This window comes from Tamandua tetradactyla, chromosome 4 (assembly GCF_023851605.1).
Source record: "Tamandua tetradactyla isolate mTamTet1 chromosome 4, mTamTet1.pri, whole genome shotgun sequence".
NCBI classification, from domain to species: Eukaryota; Metazoa; Chordata; class Mammalia; order Pilosa; family Myrmecophagidae; genus Tamandua; species Tamandua tetradactyla.
Window position 1 is genome coordinate 9251997 of NC_135330.1, and position 21250 is coordinate 9273246.

The window sequence follows — 21250 nt, forward strand, 5'->3', positions numbered from 1 at the left end:
ACGTCACCCCACCTGCCAGGCTTATCCTCTCCAGCTCCCAGTCTGAGGGGTGGGACACCCCAGCGGGCACCAGGGTATGTGGTGGGAGCCGAAGAGCCACCCGTGGCCCTGGAGTTGGGGATGGGGTGCATGGGGAGGGGGGAGGGGAGGAAGCCCTGGGGGGGCTCCCCAGGCGTCAGTGCCGAGGACAGGAGGTAAACAGGCCTGTGAGGAGCAGAGCCCGGCCGTGAGTCTCAGGGGGAGGGTGGGACACCGGGGGGGGGGGGCCTGGAGAGCCAGCCCGTTTGGGAGTGGGGGTGGGAATGTCACGGTGGAAGTAGCGGCCTCACCTTCACGTGGCCTCGCTGTCCCCACCTGCTGTGCCCCCGCGGCCTCCAGGCGCCCCAGTGGGATCCCCGAGGCGGACCTGCGCAGCGCCCTGGCGCCTTACTTCTTGCAGCAGCGGGATACGCTGCGGCGCCGAGTGCAGAAGCAGGAGGCCGAGAACAGGCAGCTGGGGGACGCCGTCGTGGCCGGGCGCAGGCAGGTGGAGGCGCTGCAGCGGCAGGTCCAGGCCCAGCAGCAGGCCTGGCAGGTGAGTTTCTGGCCCGGCTCGCGTCCCCTTCCTCCCAGCGGAGCCCTAGGAGACGCCCCAATCGGAGGCTTCCCTCAGTCCAACCCCAGGGCGCCCCGGAGGGTGTGGGGGAGCCGAGCATCACCCGCCCCGATGCCCTGGTGGCCTCCTCCCTGGGTGGGCCCCCGGCCTCCTGCCCCCAGGCCCAGGCCGGCCGCAGCAGCCCGCGGGGTCACGGGGGAGGAAACAGGCCGAGAGGGGAGGGGCTCGCCCGAGGGAGCAGCCCCGCCCTCCGTGTCTCAGGTGAAAGGAACACCAAAACCCTCCGTGTCCAGTGCTCGATGTCCAGCACCTGGGCAGCTGGCCTGCCGTAAACGCCTGCGGCCCTCGAACGTGCCTTCGTCCAGACGTGCTCTGTGCAGCCGGTGACACGAGCCCCAGAGCCCCTGCGGTCCTGGACGAACCAGGCTGGGGTCAGGGACTGGAGAGAAAGTTCGGAGTTTCTCATATCCTGATTCTCCATTGCAGGCTCTACGCAGAGAGCAGCGGGAGCTGGCGACCACGCTGAGGGAGCCGGAGTGAGGCAGGGCCGTGGCCCAGCACAGAGGGCAGTCAAGGTCGCGGGCCTGTGGCCCAGCTGCCTCCTCGAACAGCTGAAATGGTGTCCAGGCGCGAACAGTATGGAATTTGCTGGAGGGCGAACTGCGCAGGCCTGCTGCCACCTTGCTTTTGAGGCCCCCCTGGCACATGCCTCCCCCAGTCTCCCTTTTTGTTTTCTTCTAGCTCGAGGATTCTTAGCCAGCTCCCACCCTGGGGATCAGGCTCCATGGCTAACACAGCCACCCCCCACCCATGCCTGTAGCTGAGCCCTCCCAGGGGCCTGGCTTAGGGAATCTGTTTCCAATCTTCACTGATTACCCCCTTGCTGGCCAGCACAAGGGGCTTTACCATGTTCTCCCCACATCCACAAATAAACTTCCTCTCCTGCACTGTAATCTGTGAGGATGCTTCCGCTGCCTGGGCCCCTTCCATGACCCGCCCCAGGCTCGGCTCCCGAGTTATGGTTCCAGTAGAGGCTGTGAGAACCTCCGGGCTGGGCTGTGTTAGGGGGAGCATATCTGACCATCATTTGCAGAGGGACCACAGAGCCCCTTGTCACAGAACCCAGGACCCCTGGGTTTCCCGAGGCCCAGACGCGCTCCCCAGGGGGTGTCACTCTGCAGCCCAACCACCTCCCCTCTGTGACTGAGTTCGCTGTGAGAGGGGCCTTGCTGGTGCTTCTCAGTCCTCCAGAATAGCTGGGCACTGGGTCCTCTTCTCACACTTCACTTGTCCCTAGCCAGAGCCAGCAGGGTGTCAAAAGGGGCCCAGCTGAAGGCAGGACAGGTGTTTCCTGTGGCCCACAGGGCCAAGGGGGATGGGTGGAACTTTTTTCCCTGTGAGGCTGGAGTCCCCAGAACTTACTCTAAGCCTGTGGAATGGGGCTTGGTATGGTCTGGGCAGCCTCTGCCCTGCTCTGCCCCATAAACTACACAGTGGCTCCATCGCTTCCTCTGCAGCGTTAAAGCACCCAGATGCCCCACCTGTGCAGCCAGCCAGGTGGAGGCAGCAAGTGGATTGTTCATCAGGTTGGGCAGATCATGGGTGGATGAGTGAGGACACGGGTCAGATGGAAGCAGGGTGCCAGGACACCTCCTCCCCGCCCCTCCGGCCTGCCTCAGGCAGTTGCTGTCAGGTGTGGGGTGGTACATTTTCAGGCTGAGATGTCCTAGGGCTGCGGAGGGCAGGCCCCAAGGGTGTTAACACTGAGGAGGTTGCAAGGGCAGAAAGAGAAGTGGGGGGGCAGAACCCCAGAAGTGCTCTCCATCTCCTTGCTCTTTACAGCCCTGCCCCCCATCCTGCTAGTGCACAGAGAGGGGGTTCCCCCTCCCTGCACCCCTAGCTGCACTGTTGAAGGGGCGCTGTCCAGGCTCCTTGGCTGCCTTGGAGGCTGTTTTAGCTCGCCGTAGCCCCACATCTGTTTGCTTTGGGCTCCTGGCCTTGTGCCCCAACCCTTCCTTCTGCACAGGACCTGCCCTTGGTGTCTCGCTACGGCAGGGCCCCTCTGGGTAAACGAGGGCATTGCAAACCCCCCTCCCTGGGGTTGGCTCCTGCCCACGGGGCCGACGGTGGAAATCACAGGCTGTGAGAGGGCTGGAGCCTGACTCTGCTCAGACCTATTTTAGACTTCTGAGTGCCCTTTCCTCTCCAAGTTCCCCCCGCCCCACCCCTCCTCATTTGCCCCAATGCTCAACCTGAGGTTGAGGCTGCCTAGGGACAGTGAGCTGGGGTGGGGACCTGGGGCAGCCCCTGTGGGAAAGGGGCCAGGGGCCACCATACCCGGGGCCCGGCGGTCTCAGATTGAGGCCCACTCTCCTCTGTCACCCTGGGGACCCTGCCCAGGCAGCCGCAGCTCCCAACCACAACATCCTTTAGGGCTTGGCCTGCAGAGCTGGGGCGGTTGATCCCAAATAGCCCTGGCAGATTCTCCCATGACCCCCCCACCACCACCACACTTGGGCACCCCCCCTTGGTCCCCGGAGCACAGCCCAGAAGGTATAAACGGTGCTGCAGGCCAGGAGGGGCAGACCAGAGAGCTCCAAGCAGCAGCCCCAACGCAGCCGCTGCCGACGCACCATGAGGCCCCTCGTGCTCCTTGCCCTGCTGGCCTTGGCCACACTGTGCCTCGCTGGCCAGGCAGGTGAGTGTCCCACCTCCACCCAGGCCTCGCTCCGGTGAGGCTGCGAGGGGAAAGGCACTGTGGCCCCGTCTCTCCATCTCCCGCCCTGCAGACCGTCTGCAGGCGAAACACCTTCCTCCCTGCCCCAGCCCACCTCCATCCCTTGTGCAGGGAGAGGAGGAAAGAGCAAGCTGCTAGAGAGGCAGGGGGAGGATGAGGATTAAGGTGTGACCAGGAGTGAGCCCAGCTCCCTTTCTTTTGCAGATGCGAAGCCCAGAAGTGCGGAGTCTGGCAAAGGCGCAGGTACGAGGCAGGACCTGACGGGGGCGTTGTGCACATCACCCGATGGTGCCATTCCCTCCTAGACCCCTCCCCATTCACCCTGCCCCCCTCGGTCCCATCCCCTCCCTCCTGCCAGACCCTGTCTGCCTGGCAGGAAGGCCAGCCCACTCCTTACCTCGCCTGCCAAAACCTGGAGCCGACTGATCCCTGCCCCTCTGCCCACAGCCTTCGTGTCCAAGCAGGAGGGCAGCGAGGTGGTGAGGAGACCCAGGCGTTACCTGGACCTGGGACAGGGGTAAGGCCAGAGGGGCTGCTGGGCCGGGAAGGGGTCAGAGCAGGAGCGGCCTCTGCCGGCTGCAGCAGAACAGGGGAGGGCGGTGCCCCCCCGAGGCCCCATGTGCGGTGGAAGGAGAGGATGGCAGGGCGCTGACGCTGATGTTTGGGGTTTCCCAGAGCCCCGGCCCCTTACCCGGATCCCCTGGAGTCCAAGAAGGAGGTGTGTGAGCTCAGCCCGGACTGCGACGAGCTGGCTGACCACATCGGCTTCCAGGAGGCCTATCGGCGCTTCTACGGCGCGGTCTAGGGCACCCTGTCATGCCGGCGCGTCTGGAGACCCCAGCTCTGGCTCCCCCCAGGACTTCTTCCCTTTCTGTCACCCTGACTGCCCCCCCCCCCCCGTGAGTGTGGGGCCTCATCACCCCAGCTACTCCAAAATAAACTCCAGAAGAGGCATCAGTGGGCCCCTGGTTCTTGGTCCAGTCCACGGCGTGGGGGCTCGGGGTGGGGGAGGGGTGTTTGTGGGGGGAGTAACCTCCTTCAGTCCAGAAAGTGCTTCCTAAAGTTTATTTTTATTGATTTATTTGTACCTGCCTTGTTCCAAAAAAGCATTTAAGGCAGTTTTCTAAAGTCTAGGCAGGGCCCCCACTGTAGCCCAGCACCCCCCACGTAGACCTCTGCGCCATCCGCGATGCTCCGGAGCCTGGCGCGGGCCCTGGGCGGGACCAGACCCTCAGCTCCACAGACCCACACCTGCCGCAGCCCGCGGCCCGTGGCACCTGATGCGGAGTCGCTGGGGCGGCCGGGGCCATGGCCTCCGGCCTAGAGGAAGGGGCAGCCAGAGCAGGCCTGGGTTAGTCACGTTAGTTCTCCCTGGGCTGAGCAGAGACTCCAGAAGCACCAGAAATGGGGCCAGATGAGGGGCCCCCAGCACCTCCCCTCGCAGACCCTCAGCACTTCCCCTCCCCCCTCAAGAGCACCATCCCTGACCCGCCCACCCCAGCCCCCCAGCCCTTCTCTCCCCTCTGCCTCCTCTCTCTGCACTCCCTGCTCGGCCAGGCCCGCGACAGGACCTCTCCCCAGCTCTGGGCCTGGCCTCTGCCTCCGTCCAGGGCAGGGTCAGGGATGCGGTCTCACTGTTGTTTGGCCCTGGGAGCCCCGTCTGGCAGGCCGCCCTGCAGCAGGGGGCACGTACCGGGGGCCCGAAGCAGGGCGGCCACGAAGGCGGCAATGATGAGCAGGTTCCCCATCACTGCCAGGCCCAGCGTGGCCACTGTGCCTGCCAGGCCCAGCGGGGGCTCCTGCGTGGCCAGCCACATGCGGTGCGAGCCCATGTCGGCCAGCACCGCCTCCAGCTGGAAGTGGGTGCCCAGCACTGCACAGACGTGGAACAGCTGGTGGCTGTGGCCTGCAGGGCAGGAGGGCTGGTTAGGACACGTCCCCCTTCCCAGGGCTGCCCCGACTGACCCTGTGACCCCAGGCAAGCCACCCCTTCCTCGGGGCCTGCCACTCTCAGAGCTGTGGGCGGAATGAATGAGCTGAGGTGTGCACCCCCGCAGGGGCCCGTGCAGGCTGCTAGTTCTGCTGTAGTCTGAGAGGGGAGGGGAGGGGGTGCACTGAACCAAGGGCCCTTCCAGCAGTGCCACCCTCTGGCTACAGGAACACAGAGACGTCCTTCCTATAACGTGCTGAGATAGAAGGATGCCCAGGACGCGCCATGTGCATTGGGAGGCCGTCTCCCCTGCCCCTTCTCAGGCCGCCCCGGAGGGCGCTCACCGATGTAGTCAAAGCGTCCTGGTGCCAAACGCTCGGGAAGGTGCGACGCGAAGAGGAAGCCCGTGAGCAGGGCACAGACGAGATGGTAGCCGTGGCTGGTGCTCAGCTCCTCCTGCCCACAGTCGTGGCCCCTGCCCCAGCACAACCCGAGCTGGCAAAGGAAAAGCCGAGCTGGGGGTGGAGGGATGGGAGGAGTTTGGGGAGGGACGGGGCCTGGTGAAGACGCAGACGGGTGGGCACAGCTGGGCAGGGAGCTGGGTCTCAAGGGTAGGCAGCAGGGCTGAGGTCAGGGGTGGAGGGGCAGGACCTTCAGGCACCCTGAAGGTCAGGGTGGGACAGCAGGAACCCGGGCGGGAGCCCCAGCTCCCTTACCCGATAGAAGAGTGGGAGGTTGTCAAACAGGAAGGGGTAGGTGAAGGCGGCCGTGCGCAGGGCCTTACTGAGCCCAGGGCTTTCTAGCTCGGGGAACCTGAGAGGCGGGACGGAAAGGCAGCTTGGTGACTGTCCCTACCATCCCCGTGCACAGGGTGGGGACGGAGAAGGGCAGGGGGACCCTGGAGCTTTCGGCCAAGATCATCAATGTAGCTTAATGGCTAGGAGGGCCTTCAAGGCACGCGTCCACCTCCATAAACGACCACATCTGAAAACCACCTCTCAGGTGACAGGAGAATTAGAGAAGTGCAGGCGCGGTGTGGGCATACGGAGTGTGACACACGGTAAGTCTCCCTGGCAAACGGTCCTGTTGTTACCATCATTTTCCAAGAGCCGTGAGGCGCAGGCACATCTTTGCTGGCCACCAAAGTCCCAGGTGTCCCTGTGTTTGGGGGAGCCCTGTCCCATCTCCCTGCCTCCCCCTCACCACTGGCCGAGCCTAAGAACCCACCGGGAGTAGCAGGAGAGGCCGGTGCACAGGAAGGAGTTGAGGACGGCAGTGGGTACAAAGAGCTGGTGCAAGTGGCCGTGCAGCCAGGAGGCCGGCATGGAGTAGGCGGCATAGGGGAAGGCGCAGCCTGCGGAGAGGTGGAGGGGTGGGAGCTGAGGCCTGAAATGCGCGCGCAGGGAGGAGAACGCCCCCGCCCAGCAGGGCACCCGTCTCATTCCCGCCCAGACCCCGCGCCCCCGGCCGCGGGGCTCACCCACGCTGTAGAGGCTGAGCGCGCCGTAGTCCAGGAAGTAGCAGATGTGCCGTGCGCGGGGCGACATGGAGCTGAAGGTGTGCGCGCAGCACGACGCGAAGGGGTAGAGGCAGGCGGGCAGCAGGAAGACGAGCAGCGGCCAGTGGTAGGGCTCCGCCCAGAAGCTGGGGTCCCCGGCCAGGGCCACGAAGCGCCACAGGAAGTACCTGCGGCGGGCAGGTGCTCAGGGCGCCCACCACCCTGCCTTTCCGGGCGGCCCCTGCCTGCCGGGTTCCCCACGCTGGGCGCAAGGCTGCAGCCTGGGAACGAGCCTGTCCTCACCAGGTGGGCAGGAAGTGAGTCCAGATGTTGATGGTCTCGTTGGTCATCTGGAAGGAGCTGAGGACGCAGTCTAAGGCAGAGCTGGTGGGCCGGCGGTAGCCAGACATGATGCCATCTTCCCAGAACACCTGGGGTAGTTGTGGGTGTGGGGAGGGAGGAGAGCAGTCACCATGGGGGGACCCTCCCCCTCCATGAGGGACCTCAGGCAGTGGGGGTGAAGAGGATGTGCTGACAGTCACCATGGGCCCAAATCCAAAATAAATCTTTCCCACCCCTCACACCGCCCATCTTACCAGGTGTCCCAATACCCAAAAGGACATGAGAAACTGGAGAAGACCCAGAGTAGGGGGCAAGCTAGGATAGGGAGGTGGCACAGACAGGGTGCTTTGGGAAGGGGGCCTCTGGATGGAGGGACGTGCTGAGCTCTAGGGAGCGGCTCACAAGCACTTCCTCAGGGGACAAAGGAGGAGTCTTACCCTGGCATGGCAGGGATAGGAGTTAGCCTGCAGGAGGGACTCCCTTAATTGCTAAGGGAGAAGAACCCCTGCCCCCTCCACTTCCCAGGGAACTGCAGGGTGATCAGGCCCCTCACCCGGGGGACCTGCTGGACTTGAAGTAGTTGGGGCAGCTTGAGGCTGAGCATGGCCGCCTGGCGCCTCCACGGTGACCTGGAGACAGAGTGGGGGTGGAGGATCAGGCCCCTCTTCACTCAGGTCCAGGCCAAGCAGGGTCACTGAACCCCAGGAACCGGGCTGTGTGCACCCATGCAGATGTGGGTGGTAGCTGGCCCCTAAGCTGCTTCACCCAGGCCTGGAGAGGCTGGCCCAGCGTCCACAGTCTGAGGCGAGCCCCCATGCCCAGCCATCGTACCCCATACCCAGCACCCCTTCAGGCTGCTGTACCAGTTTCCCTTGAACGGGCCTTTGGGGCATTCAGTCTTCCCAATGAAAGGTGCTGATCGGCTTCCGCCCAGCACAGAGTGGAGAGTCTTCTCCAGTCGGGAGGCTGCCTCAGCAACCCTGGATCCAGGCTCCCAGTGCCCCAGTATCTGCCTCAGGGTAAACCCTTGCTCCTGGGGGCCCGGACACAGCACCTCCCACCACCAGAAAGCCCCGTGGCCCACCATGCCTGGGCTGAGCACAAAAGCTCAGGGGCCTCTGGGACATTTTCCAGAGTGGCCATATGCCAGATGTGGAGGCAAGGGGGTATTCCTAGTTTTTTTCTGAGAACCACACTTGCATTTTGGGTCCCTGCCCCTCCAGAGCCCCGGGCCCCTCAGCTCCAGACCTGTGCGCTGCCTCCGGGTGGCTGCAGCCCTCAGCTCTGCTGCCCCGCCCGCCTCTCAGGCAGCCTCTCCCAGGCACATTCCTTGGCACAAGCTGAGGGGCGGGGCCAGCCAGGGGGTGGAGCTGCTGCCGGAGGAGGGAGAACGCTCCCTCCCTGCCCCACCTCCCTAGGCCAAAACTTTCCTGCAGCTCTACAGTCTAGCCCCACCCCTCTTTCTGCCACCAGCCTAGTCTGTCTGTGTCTGTTTGTGTCGCACACACGGTGGGCCTCACTCTGCTGGCTGGTCCCCCAGGCCTCTGCTCCTTTCTATCACTCAACAGTGTGGGAGACCCTGCTGGGCACAAGGCATCCCCGGCCCTAGTCCCTGCTCCCCACCTTTGAGGAATGAGGGCCTCCCAGGGTATCCTCCACCCCTCCAGGAGCAGGATACGGGAGGTCGGGCCTATCCCGACAAGGCAGCCCAGTCTCCCTGGGGCACGTGTAGGAGAGGAAGATGCTGGGATCTATCTCCCTCAGGGTTCCGTCCCTTAGCAGTAGGGGTGGGAGGTCTCTGGAGCAGTGGGTGCTGCAGTTGCCATGGAAACAGGGTGGTGGTGGCTGGAGCAGGAGCTTTACCTCTATGACCCCAGAATAAAGTGTGCTCCCTTACCCTGAGCTGGGCAGGTGCTCCTAAATCGGTGGGTCAGCAGGCCTGGGGCTCCACGGGTGGGGTCCCAGGCTCCCGCCAGCCAGGCTGAGCTGAGGGGAAAGAGAGCAGCACGGCTGGGCTGGCAGGCCAGGCCTGGGCGGGGAGTGGGGAGACAAAGGGGAGCTGGGGAACAATCCCAGCCTTGTCCAGCCTCCAGGGAGCAGCGCCGGGTGGCCCAGCCCCATTAGCAGGCAGCTCACTCCGTCTCCAGCACACAGCCAGGGCCTCCAGCTTGACCCAACCCCACCGAGATCAGACTGGCCACGCCAAGCCTGAGTGACATGGACAGCCCACCCCCCTCAGGTGGAGCAGCATCGCAATTCCAGGCTCACCCAGGCGAGGGTGTCCTGCTTTAGGCTGGAGGTCAGACTTTCAGTTCTGTGGAATGATGTCCCACCATGCCTTCTGGCCCCTCGTACCTGCTGCTGGGCAGGGTTCAAAGCAAATGCCTCTGGTAACTGTTGGTTCAACCACAGGGCATTTGTCACACTTGTTCACAACCGGAGGTGCCCCTACACCTGCAGAGGGGCTCAGAGGCTGGTTTCAAGGCTCACCTCCACCCCCTTGAGGAAAAAAGTTCGATTCAGAAGAGCCAGATGGAGCCAGTGTAAACTTTCCCAGAAAAACAGCAACCCCGCTCCCACTTCCCCACACTTCTACTGCCTTCAAAATGTTTCCCCCTCTCCTGGCTCTCGGCCCCACCACCGTGCCCCCCACACTAGTCAACAACCTCGGAGGTGCCTATCTCTGCTCCCAAACGCGAATGAACTTGACCATATCTATCATAAAACGACCTTCCGTTTGGCAAAATACTACTTAGGTTGAGTCCTGCTTGCCTCCACTCTACCATCTCTGTATTAGTCAGCTGTGTTTTTTTTAATGGTTTTTAGCTGATGTTCATGAAGGACCGTGGCCTTAGAACTGTGCCGCTAAAGAAAACCCTTTCCAAGAAGGCGCATTTCTTCCCCAGAGCTTGTCACACCAAAACCTTTGGGCCCTCAAGTCTGATCTGAGAATCAAGTTTCAAATAACGCCATATTGATTGTATCTTCTAGGATTAGGATGTGGGACAGTACTGTATCATCTCTGTGAATGTGAACTGTTTTGTACCTGCTTTATGATACGTAGTGACTGTACTCTATCAGACCTATTTTTAATGTTTATTCTAGAGCTTTTTCTTTCCAGATGAGGACTGAGACGCTAATAAAAAAAATGGTGCCTGGTACCATAACAGTAATAGAACTTACTATTTTCTGGGATTTTTGTTTTTTATTTTTTTATTTTTCAATGGAGTGTGCTGGATGTCTCTAATTTTGTTCAGATGACTACAGAATCTGGAAAAGCTGTTGCTGCTATTGATGCATAACATACTACAATTGGTCTTTTTACGTAAATATATATAATTTGAATTTTTGGAAACGTAAGCTGTGCTGTTAACTTTGGAAAAAGTTGTACTGTGTTGAGTTGGCATTGTACAGAAATTAACAGCCATGTTGGTCTAGAAATGTTAAACTTAATTGTTTTTCCATTTGTACAGGGATAACACACTGTATTAAATATGTAAGATCTTATCTACATGGGTTTGATTAAAGAAACTACTGAAGTATTCTCTAAATAATGAGGAAAAAAACAAAAACAAACACACACCACATTCGGGTCTTTACTCAAATTGCCCGCCTCTTGCTGTTCTGTTCCATGCACATCCAAGGAGCCTTTCCCAACTGCATTCAGTACGTCATCTCCAACATCCTTCCCCAGTAAAACTTCCGGACAGAAAGGTACCAGGACAAGCAGGAGACCTGCGTTCCGTTCCCAGCCCAGGCATCAAAAAAAGTAAAACTTAAAAAAGGCACGAGGAGACAGGGTATAGGCTTGGAGGGGGGTCTTTATTAAATGATGCTTTAGTTTCAGTCTCTGCCAGGGATTAGGGGTGGGGGGGTGACCCCACGCTTCCCAAGTTTTCCCAGACTATCTTAGAGGAATGAGGCAGGGAGCCTGCTCTCCTCTAAGCACAGCTTGAGAAGTTGAGGGGGAGGGAGGCAGCAGAGCTGAGCCACCCCCCAGCCCGAGGGGCAGAGCCTCCCCCACGCCCTGTCCCAGGTGCTCCATCACTGCCCTGAGCTACTCATGATCTCTGCTCCCATTTCTCCCATGTTCACCTCAACCTCCCATACGCTAGCTCCACGCTCAGTCTCCCAGGCCAACAGTCCTGGGAAGGGCAAAAGCAGGGAAGCCCATCAGGAGAGACGGCCCCTGAGCAGGAAGCTTCAGGGGGCAACACCTACTGCCCACCTGGATGCAGACCCCTTGGCTTCAGCGCTCCCCGGTGGGCACGAGGAAAGTCCTCCGGAGATAGCAAGAGCGTGGTGGCCGCAGGCTATGCCCCCCTACCCTTCTCTTAGTGGCTTCTAACTCTGTCCCAGCACAGCAGCCAAGGGTACAAAGCAGTCACTGTGGGGCTGATGCGCACAGGAACCTCACTGGCACAGCTCAGACTGCCTGTAGCCTAGGTGAGGCCTGCTCCCCACCCTGCAAGCTCAACAGGGGGAGGAAGAAAGCAGAAGGGGGGGTCCCTGCAGCAGGGAGGAGGGGAGTACACACCCTGACCCTGCTACTCAGGGCAGGCAGCTCCATGCCCCACTAGGCCCTGCTTCTCTGAATCCCCAAAGCTCAACTAGCCCAGTCCCCCCCCACCCCGAAGGAAGATAAAAGGAGGATGAGTGACCCTTGAGGGGAAGGGTCTACAGAGAACCACCCAGATACCTGGTGTTATCCAACTCTTCCCCAGGGCCTGGAGGATCCAAACTCCTGGCCTCCAACCACCCTGGATCCTGGGTGAAGGAGACAGGCCCCTTCTGCTGTTCCTTCTCCTCCAGAGGTCCAAGAACCACTCCAATGAAACTCAGACACCCATGCCTGCCACCCACCCCTGGGGACAGCAGGGGAATCGAAGCAGGAAGGCCGGCTAGGGACCCATAGGCCTCTCCTGCTCCAAGCACTTTCCTCGCTTTCCTGTCATCGCTTGGCACCAGGGGGACCCTGCCCTCCCAGCCCGCTCCTGGGCCCTCCCTGCAGCCTCCGTGCGCTGCTGGGCTTCCTTCCTGTGTGCATGCGTGAGTCTGCATGTGGTGGGGTGACGATGGGTGCTGGTCCTGGCTGCCAGGGAGGGCAGGAGAGATCTGGAGTCAGCCCCAAGGCAGGGCCTGGGGGCTAGTCTCAGCCAATCTCTTTCCACTGCTTGTAGAAGTCCAGAACATTCTTGATGTCCACACTGGCATGGGTAGCGGCCTGAAGGGCTGCCTGCGGAGTGCGGGGAGAGACGTGGGAGGACACATGGGGGGGCCTGGCCTCCTCAAGTCGGGGATGAGCCGTCAAGGGGCTAGGCAGGGTGAGCAAAGGGCAGCCACAAAGAGGGCCTGAGAACGGTGTCTACTCTGGCAGCCCCTCCCCATCCCACACCCTGCTCCCCACCTCACCCCAGGACCTACCTGCATGGCGCCTGAAAGCACACTGGGGTTGTCCAGTGAGAGGCCTGTGACAATGGTCACCATACCACTCGGGTCCTCTTCACCTGCCCCCTGGGCCAGAGTCAGCTGTTTGCAGCTGTCCAGGATCTTATAGAGAGCCCTGGAGGGGGTGGGGGTAGACCCTGCATTAGCACAGCCCGAGCACCAGGATCTTCAAGGAACAGGGAAAGCTGGACGTTGGGAGGCACCAGAGGAGAGAGCAAGAGAAACCAGGGAGTACCAGGGTAGTAGTGGGTCCTGGGAGCTGGTTCTGGAGGGAGCAGGCAAAGGTATACTGAGTAGGGACAACAAGCCCCTGCATCACAGGGCCAGAAGGGGTCAGGCCTAAAAAGACACCCCACGCTCTCCAAGGAGTCTGACTTCAGAAGCCCCTGGCAGGCTGAGCAAAGCCCAGGTGGGAACTGCTTCCTGCCACAGAATTTTCTGGCCCAGCCCCACTCTCCCAGGCAGTGCTCAAGGAGAAACACGGCAGGCAAAATAAGGTTCTAGGGGTGAGAACTGATACTTACCAGGCATCTGCATCTTGCCTCTTTAGCTTATGCCGCTCAAAGCTCTTTCCCACCTCTTTCTGGCAGCGAATGTACCTACAAAGGAGATGTGAGAATGGAGGTGAGGGACAGGGGATAGGGAGGGTAACTCATACAAAGCAGGTCATTGTGGCTCCAGGGACCCAGTTTGTGGGAGGAGGTAGGGGACACGTCTCTGCCATCACGGATCTGTTTGGAGTCATTCGAAGTGGCTTCCTGGCTGCTGGGCCCAGCTCGCTTTTCCTCCCGATAACATCACTTCTTTGGTTCCTCTGAGGGAGGAGTAGGGAGGGGAAACTCAGCAGATGCTTTTCAAGTTGGGGCTTCTGGAGACAAGGCCCAAACAAGCAGTCTTTGTATAGCTTCTTGGCCAGGCAGATGCAGAGGAGAGGGCGGGAGAGAGGGGAGTTTCCTCCCTATTCCCTGCACCCACCACCTAGTCCTCTCCTGGTCCCAAAGGCCAGGAGGAAGGGCCTGCCCTGGGCTGGGAACCAGCATACACTGTCATCTGCTCCTCCTGGTTGGCATGAGTCTCACCAACTCAGCTCCTGGGCAGTCCGAAAGAGGGCACCCCCACCTGGAAACTTGGTCACCTGACCCAACTGTAAAGCAGGAGACACTCTAAAAAGGAACCCAGAGCCTGGAGTCGGGGGGGGGGGGGGGGGGGGGGGGGAGGGGTGTTCCGCTCTCTCATCCTAGCAGTACTGGTCACATGTGTGCTCCAGAGGCAAGTGGAGAGGTTAGTGCTCCCCCCACAGGGCTCCTGGCTCCTCTGGTCACCCTCTATTTCAGCACCTAAGACCCTGACTTCTAATTATTTCTTTGGTCTCCCCAGACGATCAGCAAACAGTAGGCAAGACTGAGTATATGTCTAAGTCATCCCAGCAGCCCTTAATCCAGCCTCCTTCCAAGCATGTAGTCTTTATCATCTGGAAGATGAACAGAGGTCTCCACACAGGTTTGACCCTTACCTGTGCCTGGCATTTACCTGTTTCCTTTTTTAAATTCAGCCTCCAGGTAACGGATCCCATCCCGGGCCCCTGGGTGTTCCTTCTTTAGTAAATCCAGGCCATCAATCACTAGTGGGCAAGGTGGGGGTGGGGAAGGATAAAAGAGATGAGCTGAGAGCAGGCCTGCAGGAAGTATCTGAGCTCACCCCAACACACACTGCAGGGAAAGAAGGGACCACGGGCTCCTTGCAAGGCTCAAGTGCTCTGAAAACGTGACCTTCTCTGCAAGCAAGGTTTTCTCATTTGTTTCTCCCAACCGTCTGGTGAGGCATGGCTTAACAGGGGTTATGCCTATTTCAGAGATGAAGTGAATGACATTCAGAAAGGTGGTGGGGCTTGACCAAGGCTGCTGTGCGTAAACTGGGCCCCAAGTAAGGGTCTTTCAATCCCAAACCCAGAGTCTCTTTTAGCCAGATTTTACCTGTCCTCTCACTCCCCCATATGCTTACCTGTCCTCTCACTCCCCATATGCTTACCTGTCCTTGGGATGATAACAATGAAGCGGCCACTGGTGGCCAGCTGGCGGATGACAGGGAGATGGTGGCAGAGGGCCTGGGTGTCGGGGACAAGGTACGGAGACATGGCTGACTGGGCCTTGGGCTGCTGCAGGCTGCCCTCCAGCTGAGACACCTCGAGCTGGTAAGAGAAGGCAGAGTGGGTAGGGTTGTGTGGGGCCCTGCAACCTGGGCAGGGGAGGGACGGGGCTGAGGGAGGTTCTATGGGCTCTTCCTGCCCATACACAGAAACAAGGGATAAAGAGAAAGAGACAGAAGTGAAGGCAGAAAGGGAAGATGACAGCACAATAGAGAGTGAGCTATAGGGAGGGCAACCTTCCTCCGGAAGGAATGGAGGGACATCGAGGGACAGTACAGGAAGAAAACAGGCGGAGAGGTGAGAATCTGGAAGTGGGGCTTCAGCAGTGACCACATCAGAAGAAGGAGCATGTGGGCCCCAATTTCCTACCTGAAGTCGTAGCTGAGCCATGTCTCTCATTAGCCTGTTCCGCCGAGCTTCCTCCTGTGCCTATGAGGGGAAAACAGAAGTGCTAAGCTTTGCGTGAGGAGATGGGTGTCTGTTTCCTTCCGCAGTGATCAAGAAGACCACGAGGAATTCCTGGGACCTGAAATAGGTGTAGTCTCTGATGAAGTTACCTCCAAACCAGAGGGGAAGCATGGAAGAAAACATACTCCTGTGGCGCGATCTGCCCAGCTTCCATTACTTACCCACTGCAGGCAAGTGCTGTCCTAAGCACTACGGGACAGCGGGCTGACAGACACACTGTCATCATGCAGGACACCACCTGGCTACGCCTTCAAACATTACCCAGCTAAGTCATTCTCAATCTCTACTCCCCAAACACTGGCTGTCCCTTAAGATCTGGTTTCTGCTCTCCTCAATCTGTGCTCACCTCCAGGAGATCCAAATTCATGCAGCACCTCAGTTTCTAACACGAACTGTTTGCCAACTTCTTTCCAAAGCTGTGTGTGCAGCCCAGCTCTGACCACCTCTGAGTTCCAGACCCACACACCCAACTGCCTACTCAACAGCTCCATCTGCTCTTCAAAACACGCTTCTCTCCCCTTGGTGTCCTCGATCTCGGTAAATATACCACCATGTGCCCAAGTCAAAAAGCTCAGAGTTATAGGCTTTACAGAGATTATATGGATACTTTATTTAAATATGCCTATGGTTAAGCTAAGATATCCTTTTTTGGTGGTTCTAATTGTATTGTTTGTGTTCTTAAATAAAAAATATATGGGGAAAAAAAGCAAAAAAAGCTCAGAGTTGACTCTGACTTTTCCCTCTCTCTCAGACTCAGAATATATTATTTTCCAAGTTCTGTCATTGTACCTCCTAAATATAATTCAAAGCGTTCCACTTCTCATCTCCCCTACTGCAACCCTAGGCTAAGCCAATAACATCTCCCACCCTGACAATTAAAACAACCTCCTTACCCCAAAAATCCCACCCTTTTTCTCTCCTGACCAAAGTAATCTTTCAAAAACCATCTGCAATCCATCAGGCCTCTGCTTAAAAATCTGTTGATGGTTTTCCTTTATCTTTTAGACGAAGTTCAAATTCCTTTATCTGGTCTAAAAGGAGCAGATTAAAGGATAGGGATCTTACCCTACAGGATACAGGGGAGTCACTGAAAGCTTTTTGATGAGCCAAGTGGCACCATCAGAGTCATGCTTTAAAATATTCAACCGGGATGCATGGCCTCATTCTAACCATGAAAATGCTACAGACTGAATCATGGCCCTACAACAGATACGTACGAATCCCAACCCCTGGTCCTGTGGGTGCAAACCCATTTGTAAGCAGGACCTTTAAGGTGTTATTAGCTAAGCTGTGCCCACACTGAACAAGGGTGGGCCTTAATCAAACACCCGAAAGCCTTATAAGCAAAGGAAACTGGACCCAGAAAGAAAGCCACGAGGAGCAGGAAGCTACAGTCAGAGCCTAGAACAGAAGGAGACACTAATGGGCACTGCCGGGTGACCAAAAAGCAGAAGACCCAAGGCCCGCAGGCAGCCAGCCCCAGAATGGCAGCAGCGGGGGGAACACACGGCCTTGCTGAGACTGTGATTCTGGGCGTCTAGGCTCAAAACCATGAGCCAATACACTCCCATTGTTTCAGCCAATCCATTGTGTGGTATTTGTTTTAGTAGCTGGGAACCTAAATTAAGACACCAGACAAATCCAAATTGAGACATTCTACAAAATAGTTGACTAGTACTCTTCAAAAGTGTCCAGGTCATGAAAGAAATAGAAAGACTAAAGATTCGTCACATATTGGAGAAGACTAAGGAGATATAACCAAATGCAATTTGGGATCCTAGAAAAGAAAATGGACAGAAGTGCAAAAACTAGTACAATCTGAATAAAGTCTATATAAATATTGTACCAAAGCTAATTTCTCAATTTTTATAATTACACCATGGTTATAAAAGATCCATTCCCACCTCCCTGCAGTTTTGAACAAAAAACTGTGCTGCCCAAAATGCCAATAATGTGTCTCCTGAAATGCTGACAGAGGAAGGAAGGAAGGAGGCAGAAGAGAACCAGGTAGGAACCAGCCCCCCACAGGCCCGGGTGGCAGACTGGACAGAAGGGCAATATTATAAGCAAACTTCCCCTCTCCTCATTGCAGCAATCAAGCCAATGGATCTCACTTTTAGGCTAAAATTGTAATTCCAAAACCCCATGTTGTAGAGAAGGAAATGGGAGCCCAAGCAGGTCACCAAGGAGAACAGGTACAGGTGAGTGGGATTCCACCTGGAATCAGGAAAAGGAATCTTGCGTCAACCTAAGGCTTTGATATCACCAGTCCAGTGGTTCAGGCAGTGTGGAGCTGCATATTTCTCAGAGGGAAAACCTACCTTCAGAGGTTTTCGGAAATGGGGGAGACCCTGACCAGGTTGGTGCTGGAGCCCCAGAGAGTAGGTACAGAAGCTCCTGCTACCTACTGGGCCTGCAGCAAAGCTAAGTCCCCCAACAGTTGAGAATGGCCAGGACAAGAACCGAGTCTGCTCAACTTCAGAACCCTGGCTCGAGCACTGACTGTACTTTTGTGATCTCGGGTACGTTCTTTTGTCCTTTCATGGGTCTTCTATTAAATAAGAATACAAGCCCCCACTGCAAAGGACTATTGCAAAGGTTAAATGAGATATCACATGGAAAGCAGCCCATGCACACAGAATGTTCTCATTAAATGGTAGGAAATGGCGATTCAATGACCACACGGCTGCTGTTGGGGGAGGCCCCTAGGGGTGAAAGCCTGTGACTGAAACAGAGCAGGAGGCAGCACAGTAGGCCACGCAGCCCGCATCTGGTTTGGCCTATGCTGCCCAGTACCTCATGAGAGGGGCTTTCAGGTACTCCCACCCCTAGGAGAAGTTTTTAGGATCTGTAGGCTAGAGGAAACGCCTGCAAAAGTTCTAACATTTTTTTAAGTTAACTTCCTGTAATTATTTTTGTAACTCCCTATGTTTTCCCCTACGGAACAACAATAAAAGCTTTAATACAAAAGATCTGATTTTTAACAAAATGTGCTTGTTTTTAAGACAGCAAGGAACAGAGTTTCTGGGGAGTCCGTGCTCCTTCCAAGCCAAGCAGAATGTCACAGGAAGGGAGGCACAGAGAGGGCAGGGCAGCTGCTGGGTAGGAGCAGGGGGTGGGGTGTGGGGAGGAAGAACTGAGGGAGGGGATTGGCTTGGGATGAAGAGAAACCCTCAAGCTGGCTGTGCTTTCTGCGCCAGATGCCAATACCCCAAATGCACTGGTGCCACTTGGCTTGGGGAGAAGATCTCGCCCAGGGCTGTGCAGGCCCCCCTGTGGACTTCAGACTGGTGCTCACAAACTATTAGTTCTACAAGAGAAAGGACCGTCTTGTCACTGCTGTGACCCAGTGCCTAGGATATTGACATGTCTGGCATAGAAGAGACTCTCAATAAAAACTTGTGGAATGAAGTGATGAATACAAAAGAGAAAACACAGGCCACTTCCTGCTCTTGGGAGTCTTGGTGGGACATAAGTCTCAGTGGGATGGGGTCCCCTTCAGGATGGGAGGTTCACACAAAGTCCCTGACAACGAGATCCCATTACCCCCTGCCATTCCCCGTCTTCATCCCTCTTAAAGCGAAGGGAACATCTGCTGAACATCCACATTCCATAAGACAAGGGCAAGGTACCTTCTACATGCTCCCATTTCATCTCCACAAAAATTCTACAAAGTTGATTCTCAAACTCCCCCAGAAGGGTGAGGAAGCAGGGTTAGCCAATTAAACGGCCTGCTCAGTTTGTGGGCTGGGTGGACACAGAGGTCCTGGAGCCCATTCCTTACTCCCCTTCCAGCCTCGTGCAGGAAACCCAGCAGGGGATCATCCCTCCCTGCCTGGGCTTCCCCAACCTGCTGCACGTGTTCTTCAGTCGAGAGCCACCACTCCTGGTTTCTCAGGGAGCCCAGTGGGAGCAGAGTGGACAGGGAGGGAGAGGGAGTTTGACTCACCATGCGGAACTGGGCCTGGGCCTGCTGCAGCAAGCTCTCTTGCTCTGACTGGGCGATGCTGACGAAGATGCCCACCTCGGGGCTGAACTGCAGGATACTGCCCTGAAGGCGGGCCATGAAGTGGCCAAAGCTGCGGATGTAGCAGATGCGCACCACCGACTGCGGAAGACAGGGCGCCCAGCCGGGCTGAGCACGGCCCCCAGGCCCAGTCCACCCCACCTGCCCACCCCATCCCACTGTACCCCGCCCGTCAGGGCTGGCTCCCTCCGGCCTCCCCGCTGTCCACAACCACCTCAGCAACAAGGGTTCCCAGGAAACACTTGTGGTCTATAGGGGTGGGAAAGGGAAGCACCAAGACCCAGAGTTTCTCAAGTAGTCAGAAAAGACATACAAAGGTAGGGCAAGGAGACTCCTAGGAGGGTTAGAGCTGAGAAGAAAGAGAAAAGGGTGCTGGGCTGACAGTGAGGAGGCCTGGGTCTAATGCCATCCGGGCCTCAGTTCCTCATGTTTAAAATGAGGGGACTGAGGGGAACTGAAGATTCTGTCCTAGACAGGGGAAAAGGCGAGATGTGTAAAGGGGCAGAAGCAGGAAAGGTTAAAGCTGTACCTTCACAAGGTGGAGTTGTTTGGGGTCGGGCCCTAAATAGCACCCTACTCAAGTCGGGGGGGGAAAATGTCTGGGGAAGCAAAGGAAGGAGCCACTAAGGCCAGAGGCAGAATAAGTGATGAACTCTTAGGGGGCCAGGATAAATGGGGGATCCAGAGGCTAGCGGTGCTTCCTGGGGTGGGGGGAATACAGCTGCATTGTCTCCTCTACTTCCTCCACCCCAGCTCCAGCTCTGACCTTTTCTTTTCATCCACTTCCTCATGATAGAAGATTGTGGCCCTGGCCATGTCATCGCGTTCCTGTGTCCCCAGCATGTTCCCCACCCTACACCTCCCTCCCTTTGCGTGAATCCCATTACAATAAAGTTTAAAGAAAAAATAATAAATAGGGCAGGCCACGGTGGCTCAGCAGGCAACTTCTTGCCTCCTATGCTGGAGACCCGGGTTCAATTCCCAGTGCCTGCCCATGCAAAAAAAAAAAAAAATTAATTTAATTAAAAAAAATAAAACAAAATGAGGGACTAGATCAACATTTTTCAACTCATTTTTTCAGTCAATAGAACTCTTCCCCCTCAAACAAAAACATATCTGGAAACCTATAAAATAAAAAACAGACAAAGGCCAAGCTGCTCTGATTCCAGAGGAAGGAACCACTGTGTGTTCCGAGGGGGGAACAAGGAGGGGGCCTGGGAGCCCTGCCTGCCGTCCCTCTGCTGCCCCCAGATGGCCTATGTGGTGACACAGGTTCAGGGTGGAAGGTCATGAGAAGCACGCGTCCTTCCAGCTCTAACTTGCTATCACTGTTTGATGTTCAGTTCAGAGAATGCAGGCAGAAAATAGACTGAAATAGGCTCCCAAGCCCCGTCATCTCTGTGGAAGGGGAGAATAGAGCAGGGTGCTTTCCAACAGCAGAGAAACTTCTGACAGCAGGCCTTGGAGGACACCGGGCCAAGTCAAGGACAGAATGCGAAAACGGCTCACTGAATGAAAAGGGAGGCGAAGTTGTAGCCCGAAGACCCTCTCCGTGTCTTCAGGGAGAAAAGGGGCCCACTACCTCTGCAGCCGAGTGTCCTGCTTTGCTGCTGTGGGGGAATGACTAGCCACCAGAGCTTATAACATGAGATAGGACACTTTTACCTCCTCTAAGGCGCTGAGCAGGGGCCGATCCAAATCAAAGTTAAAGCGTCTGTGGGCAGCCCCAAGGGGAGGCAGGTTGCGGAGTGCCATGTCCTCTGGGAGCAGGAGGGAAGAGGGGAGGTCAGGCAGTTCACAACCTTCAAGAAGACCCTGGACCTCAGGACACAGGGTCAGGCCTGGGGAGAGAGGGGACACATCAGACCACCTGCCTGTGGGAGCCCCAGGCCAGAGGGACAAAGCCCTTAACCTTTGGGAATTCCCAGGCTGATGAAATAGGACATACTCCTAGAACAGAAGTGGGGGCAGGGGGAGGGAAGGAAAGAGAGAGGGACACACAAGGCCAGCGAGGCAGAGCTCCAGGATAACGGAGCTGAAGGTCTAGAGGAGCAGAGCT

The 21250-nt window shown here is 57.3% G+C and overlaps 4 protein-coding genes across 8 annotated transcripts in view; 2 read left to right on the forward strand and 2 right to left on the reverse strand.

Moving 5' to 3' along the window:
* PMF1 (polyamine modulated factor 1) overlaps positions 1 to 1548 on the forward strand; it is a 28161-nt gene extending 26613 nt beyond the window's left edge. Inside the window, exons 4-5 of one of the 2 annotated variants that reach the window (XM_077156451.1) lie at positions 379 to 574; positions 1082 to 1548. In XM_077156451.1, coding sequence (XP_077012566.1) covers positions 379 to 574; positions 1082 to 1135 — 250 coding nt within the window. In that variant the 3' untranslated portion in view covers positions 1136 to 1548. The remainder of the gene's footprint in view (positions 1 to 378; positions 575 to 1081) is intronic. The other variant, XM_077156452.1, reaches the window with a different exon arrangement.
* A 93-nt stretch (positions 1549 to 1641) lies between these two features.
* On the forward strand, positions 1642 to 4275 carry BGLAP (bone gamma-carboxyglutamate protein). Its single transcript, XM_077156454.1, has 4 exons — positions 1642 to 3293; positions 3537 to 3575; positions 3780 to 3849; positions 4008 to 4275. The coding sequence occupies exons 1-4, from the start codon at positions 3230 to 3232 to the stop codon at positions 4135 to 4137; spliced, it is 303 nt and encodes a 100-aa protein (XP_077012569.1). The 5' UTR covers positions 1642 to 3229; the 3' UTR covers positions 4138 to 4275.
* Positions 4276 to 4383: 108 nt separating this feature from the next.
* PAQR6 (progestin and adipoQ receptor family member 6) lies at positions 4384 to 9089 on the reverse strand. Of its 3 annotated transcripts, none has more exons than XM_077156457.1 (8): positions 9000 to 9089; positions 7656 to 7731; positions 7064 to 7191; positions 6743 to 6948; positions 6490 to 6616; positions 5979 to 6075; positions 5607 to 5757; positions 4384 to 5238 (listed from the first exon to the last, which is right to left on the reverse strand). In XM_077156457.1, the coding sequence occupies exons 2-8, from the start codon at positions 7704 to 7706 to the stop codon at positions 4964 to 4966; spliced, it is 1035 nt and encodes a 344-aa protein (XP_077012572.1). In that variant the 5' UTR covers positions 7707 to 7731; positions 9000 to 9089; the 3' UTR covers positions 4384 to 4963. The 3 variants fall into 3 exon arrangements, with proteins under 3 accessions (XP_077012572.1, XP_077012571.1, XP_077012570.1); XM_077156456.1 differs by lacking the exon at positions 9000 to 9089 and adding an exon at positions 8351 to 8428; XM_077156455.1 differs by lacking the exon at positions 9000 to 9089 and adding an exon at positions 7966 to 8329.
* Positions 9090 to 10888: 1799 nt separating this feature from the next.
* The window catches only part of SMG5 (SMG5 nonsense mediated mRNA decay factor), a 50811-nt gene continuing 40449 nt past the window's right edge, over positions 10889 to 21250 (reverse strand). For both annotated transcript variants that reach the window (XM_077156459.1, XM_077156458.1), the window contains 8 exons: positions 20857 to 21032; positions 19114 to 19272; positions 15066 to 15125; positions 14579 to 14738; positions 14081 to 14171; positions 13075 to 13149; positions 12527 to 12665; positions 10889 to 12338 (listed from right to left, as the gene is read on the reverse strand). In XM_077156459.1, the coding sequence (XP_077012574.1) occupies positions 12255 to 12338; positions 12527 to 12665; positions 13075 to 13149; positions 14081 to 14171; positions 14579 to 14738; positions 15066 to 15125; positions 19114 to 19272; positions 20857 to 21032 (944 nt within the window). In that variant the 3' untranslated portion in view covers positions 10889 to 12254. The remainder of the gene's footprint in view (positions 12339 to 12526; positions 12666 to 13074; positions 13150 to 14080; positions 14172 to 14578; positions 14739 to 15065; positions 15126 to 19113; positions 19273 to 20856; positions 21033 to 21250) is intronic.

Coding starts and splice junctions, on each gene's coding strand:
- BGLAP (XM_077156454.1), top strand. CDS start 3,230: ATGAGGCCCCTCGTGCTCCTTGCCCTGCTGGCCTTGGCCACACTGTGC. Junction 3,576..3,779: donor GGAGTCTGGCAAAGGCGCAG/GTACGAGGCAGG, acceptor CTCTGCCCACAG/CCTTCGTGTCCAAGCAGGAG. Junction 3,850..4,007: donor TACCTGGACCTGGGACAGGG/GTAAGGCCAGAG, acceptor GGGGTTTCCCAG/AGCCCCGGCCCCTTACCCGG.
- PAQR6 (XM_077156455.1), bottom strand. CDS start 8,189: ATGGTGGGCCACGGGGCTTTCTGGTGGTGGGAGGTGCTGTGTCCGGGC. Junction 6,076..6,489: donor GGCCTCTCCTGCTACTCCCG/GTGGGTTCTTAG, acceptor CCCGCCTCTCAG/GTTCCCCGAGCTAGAAAGCC. Junction 5,239..5,606: donor AGGACGCTTTGACTACATCG/GTGAGCGCCCTC, acceptor CCTGCCCTGCAG/GCCACAGCCACCAGCTGTTC.